This window comes from Pteropus alecto, unplaced genomic scaffold, assembly GCF_000325575.1.
Source record: "Pteropus alecto unplaced genomic scaffold, ASM32557v1 scaffold267, whole genome shotgun sequence".
In the NCBI taxonomy this organism is placed as follows: Eukaryota; Metazoa; Chordata; class Mammalia; order Chiroptera; family Pteropodidae; genus Pteropus; species Pteropus alecto.
The window spans coordinates 384,081-389,645 of record NW_006440137.1 but is presented as its reverse complement, the minus strand read 5'-3'; the positions used below and the strand labels follow the sequence as shown (position 1 = coordinate 389,645).

General features: G+C 33.2%; 1 protein-coding gene across 1 annotated transcript in view; it reads right to left on the bottom strand.

Annotated features, from left to right (window-relative positions):
- Nucleotides 1–1,496: 1,496 nt before the first annotated feature.
- FDX1 (ferredoxin 1) overlaps nt 1,497–5,565 on the bottom strand; it is a 77,387-nt gene continuing 73,318 nt past the window's right edge. The window contains exon 6 of the mRNA XM_025050514.1: nt 1,497–2,123. Within this exon, the coding sequence (XP_024906282.1) occupies nt 2,009–2,123 (115 nt within the window). The 3' untranslated portion in view covers nt 1,497–2,008. The remainder of the gene's footprint in view (nt 2,124–5,565) is intronic.

The window sequence follows — 5,565 nt, the reverse complement described above, 5'->3', positions numbered from 1 at the left end:
CAGCATCAATATGCCAGTACATGACAGAACCATCAGTTTTCAGATAACTGCTGCAACTGGCCTTTAAGTCTTGTAGCTCAGGCCCCAGACACTGTGGAGTGGTGATGACCCATCTCTGCTCTGCACTCTTTGAACTCTTGACCCATAGAAACTGTCTGAGACAATAAAAGATTATTGTTTCAAGCCACTAAATTTTAGGGTAATTCGTTTTTCAGCAACAGATAACTAATACTGTTACCTAGAATGTACACCCTATTAAACATCAAAGAATTTGTTTTTCAAACTTAAAAAAGAATCTTTATACAAACCGATTATAGGATATATCCTCCACTTAAGTTTAGTAGGTTTTATTTAAGTAATAACATTAAACTTCAATCAATATGAACTTTTCTAACTTGAAATCTGAGACAATTAGACTCTAAATTTTAGAGTGTTTAAACTGAATGTCATCATTAAAGTTGTGGAAAAGAGAGTGTAGGTAACCTACGAAAGTATACAGGAGAATATTGATGCTAATTACGAGAACAAATTGTTTTAAAGTAAAGTAAAGCACCCTCCACATAAAAAGCACTTGAGAGCTATTAAATGTCAAATGAATATCAGAAGCCCTAAATTCTCCCCAATCACTTTTTACATATTAATTAGTTTAAAAGTATTCTATTTGGCAAATTGGTCAGTTTAGTTCAAGCAAATTATTTGTGCATTCATATATTTTATCTTTTCCTAATAAAAGGAGAGCTCCCTGAGGGCATTCCTTATCTCATTCATCTCTGCATTCCCCAATGAACATAACATAAAATTGTAGGACAAATACTTTAAGTCTTAACAAATATTTGTGCAAATGATCAAACTTTATAGATGTACCTGAAGCTAACTCAAGGGTCTCACAGTTCACTTTTTCTTTTTTCTAATTTGTTCTGCCCTTCCCCACGATTAGGCCAAGCTAGTTGATGTTTTATTATACTTCCGAGAGCATACTTCGTACCCTTTATTATCATTTACCAATTTATTCAGAGTAAAAATAAAGATACAAATGTTTGCCATGAGTACTGGTCTTCTGCGATGTTCAAGCCATTCCCTCATCTCCGGGACTATGCTTGCTGCCAAGTTTGCTGCACATCGTGCAGCTCTGTTCTTATGGGAGGGAAGGGGATGGCACTCTCGCCCAGCTGCGCAATGCAGAAGACTGTTTGTTCATTTCCTTCTGCAGCGCAGGACAGAGAACACCTAATCTGTAAGATTTCCATTCTGTTACAGGCAGAGGTTTATATATTAGCATTATTTTTAAAAGTTACAAAGACAAACCATTCTGCCTAAGATAGAAATTATTAAATAAAGATATGTAATTTTTTATTCCTCCAGTTTAGTCAAAACTGAGACCAAACTTCTTTGAGTGTTATATTGCCTGTGCTCACATTTATACTTTTCACTGAATAAAAATTATGAAATAATTATTTGTAAGGTAGTAACTTTGAAATTAAGCAGTTCAAAAGAAATTATTTTTTCCATAAGCATTCACATTTAATAACTACTATAAATTAAGATATTCATAATTTGTCAATCTGAACATATAATTTGTATTAACAAAATGTGGTTCCAGTATAGATTTTCTAATTCACTGCATGGTCCTAGATAAGCCATTCTGGATCTCTGCCTTCACCTACATATTATACGGATAATAAAACCTTTTTTAATCTACATTATAGGCAAATAGGCATTAAGATTTATGTGAAAACATTTTGCTAAAGTTGCTAAACAAACATACGGTAAAACATATAATGTTTTATCATATTAACTATTTTCTAATATTTAATTTGCTTTTTATAATTTAACAAAAATAAAGATTGCATACTTTCAGACCTACAAAATTCATTAGCTATACAAGGTGGATTAAGTAGTAAAGCTAGTCATAATAGTAAACCCATTCATATATGTTCTCAATTACATTAAGAAATAATAATTATAAAAATAGGTAAAATTTTGTGAAAATATTCCTATTTACTCTGCCTTAGGAGTTCTTGCCCACATCAATGGACTGTCTGACATCGGCCATGGCATCAGGTACTTGAACAGTCATATTGTCCATAAATTTTGTCAGACAGATTTGGCAGCCCAACCGAGATCTGTATAAAAAAAGAGGGAGGTACGGTTTAGTATTAAGTATATAATATTCACAAAATAATGCAGTTGTTTAGTACATTTTCTTACCCAAAGCATTTAGGAATTTATTTACCTTTTAAATTTCCATTAAGTAGAAAAAGATACATTCAGTTCTTACTTAGAGGGCAAAAAAATGTAAACATGAAAAAAAAAAAGCCTAGTGAGCCAAAACTTCATTTTAGTCCTTAGTTTCTATCACTAACTGTTTCACCAGAACTACTGCTTTTTTGGTGAAAGGGCTGACAAACAATGAAATAATCGAAAGCACAACAGTGGAGAAAAGAACTGAAGTTTTAGCAATGGCAAGAAAATGATAATCAATTCCCAGATAATTATAACCATACAGATTTTATAAAAAGCCACACTTTTAAAATTCTTTAAATAAAAAAAATTTGGAATATAGATGTCATCAATTATCAGATGCCTATCTTCCTTCACATTTTTAACATCTCTAAAATCAAGATACATCTTAAAATAAACTGCATCATAAAATCACTGAAGGTAGCAGTCATATTAGAGCTGCAAACTTGGTTACAATATTCATATAGATGTCTCTTCAAATGAGTTATGACAAGTTAATACTACATGTATTGAATTTAACTACCAGTCAAAATAAGTCCAAAAAGATTACAAGACAAAAAATTAAGAATACAGAAACACAGCAGCGTGTAAATTTGATATTTATAAATATAATTCTATTTTCTATTTTTTTCAGAATTACCAATCTTATTTATATTTTCCTTTTTTAACAGTCATGTATAAATATATGTCTGTAATTCAAATTACAATATTCATATAGATGTCTCTTCAAATGAGTTATGAGAAGTTAATACTACATGTATTGAATTTAACTACCAGTCAAAATAAGTCCAAAAAGATTACAAAACAAAAAATTAAGAATACAGAAACACAGCAGCGTGTAAATTTGATATTTATAAATATAATTCTATTTTCTATTTTTTTCAGAATTACCAATCTTATTTATATTTTCCTTTTTTAACAGTCATGTATAAATATATGTCTAGGTAATTCAAAATAGCACTTTTCCTATGCACAAAAAAGGTTAGGTGATAACTTTGTGCCATATTTTTATTAGCAGTGCTTTTTTCTTAGTGGCACATAAAAATAACTGTCAGTCTTACCATCAAATTGTCTTCAATCTGATGGAATGTAATATGAAGATCTTGACTTCATTAACGTATTCATCGAGGATTTACTAAGCATAAAGGCACAGTACTAAATGTTCAGTGAGGGTACAAAAGATAGCAACTTATTTCAATCCTTTTGAACACCTCTTACATGCTGGGCACCAGGGATGCAATAAGGAGAAGAAGCAGGGGGTTAGAGCCTTAGAGCCAAAAAAAGCAGTGGTCCAGAATCCAGCCTGAACATGGTGTGTTCATAGGCAACTTTCTTAACCCCTACCCCCCCAATACTAGTTTCCTAACCTCACCCTAGGGATGTATAATAAGCAGGTTCCTCAATGGACTGCTGTTAAGAATTAGTTGCTAATATCAGTATTAAGGAGATATGAGACACATTCTCAGACAATGAATATGTGAGCTTATGACGAATGTCACAGAGAGAGAAAGCCAAAAGGTCTAAGGAGAAAGCCCTTCTGTCCAGGGGATGTGGTATTTAGATAGGCACTAAACAGTGGTTAGAATTGACTATTTAATAAAAGATGAAGGAGAAAGGCATTTGAGGCAAAGGTAATATGATTTAAGACATGTTTGAGGCAATATGGCTTTTAGCTTGGCTGCTGTGCTAGATGGGCTAGGAAGATGGCCAGGCCACAGACAGCTCTGAACACCAATGAAGGAGTTCAGGTTTTAATTGGAGAGCAATGAGGAACCACTGGGAAGTTTCTGAGTAAGGGAGTAAGTATAATCATGGGAAATATTGATTGATAATAGAAAAAAAAAAAAATCCTCTCCCACCAATGGCTCCTATTTGTTGAATTAGAAACAGCCTTGACAATATTCAAATATGCATTAAGCTCTGTCTGTAACATAGAAAATGAGGCAAGCCAATTTAGACCAATTCATTAGCACTGTGGTGAGCCCTAGAGACAGTTGGTTATTCTTGGTGTCCATATAAAGGTAAGTAGAATAATGCTAGTCTTCAAGAAATTTTTACTTTACTAAGAGAAACAGATGGAAAAAGGTGTCAGTGAAACAGGGCAGATTACAGTAAGTGTAGCAACAGAAGAACAAAAAGTGTTATGGGAACATGAAGAGGGGTGGCACTGAGAGCCTCTGCGGGCTCTATGACCCTAGAAGACAAGGAACTGGCACTCTGTGGCTATTTTCTCACTCTCTCACTTCTCTACCTCCTTAAGATCTCTGGCTTTAAGGTCTACCCAGTGTATAAAGTATCTTACACCTCTAGAGAAGGAGGCAGACAGCAACTCTTCCTTGACCTCACTATTTGTCCCATGAAATTCTGACATGTGTGCAAACCTTGAAGATATTTTCTCCGGTCACCCTTGTCATATATACCTGATAATGGAAATATACTAGATGTTCTATTTACTTTACTTCTAAGGTTTGTTTTCAATTCATAGAAACAGCTTGAAATAGTAAAAAAGAAAAAAAAAAAAAATCAAGGCTTTGGGGTCAAACATAGATGATTCAATCAGGAATCTGTCATTCTGTAGCTGTGTATCCTTGAGCAAATTTCTAATAATTAAACCTTGTTTTCCTACTTACAAAATAGTAATAATACTGCCTAACAGTTACAGTTAGAAATCATCTTTGTTAAGTGCTTATGCATTATAGTATCTGACATATGAATTTACATGATTATAGTTATAATGTTAACAACTCTTATTTAATAAATGCTTTCTGCACCAGGCACAGCTCTAAGAGCCTCACACAAAAGCCCTATGAAGTAGCTACTATCATCATCCTCATCTTACAAATATAGAAACTGAGGCCTCTGGTAGATTATCCATGGCAACTGGTGGCAGCAAGCAGTAACGATCACCAAATATAGACTCACAGACAATTCCTGAGTATCTCCTTCTACCAACCATTAATTCCACAAATAGTCGGTGATGTCCTATTGTAAATCAGGCACTAGAGATACAATGATAGAATAAGACATGGTCTCTGCTCTAAATAACCAGTACAATAAGTGCCTTATGAGCCCATGTACCAACAATCCATCAATAATAAAGGTTAAGAAAACTCTGTAATAAACATTAAAATGATGTTTTATCTTAAAAGTTAAAGATATTTTTATAGCATTTAACTTTAAAATAAATGTAGGAACTGAAAGACTGAATGTCCTTGTTTCTCTCTTCTTTCTTTGGAACTGCATGGTACCCTAGAAATAGGAGTTTACATGAAATTATTACCTTTGAACAAAATTATTTTCATTCCAAATATGTCAAATTGTTTT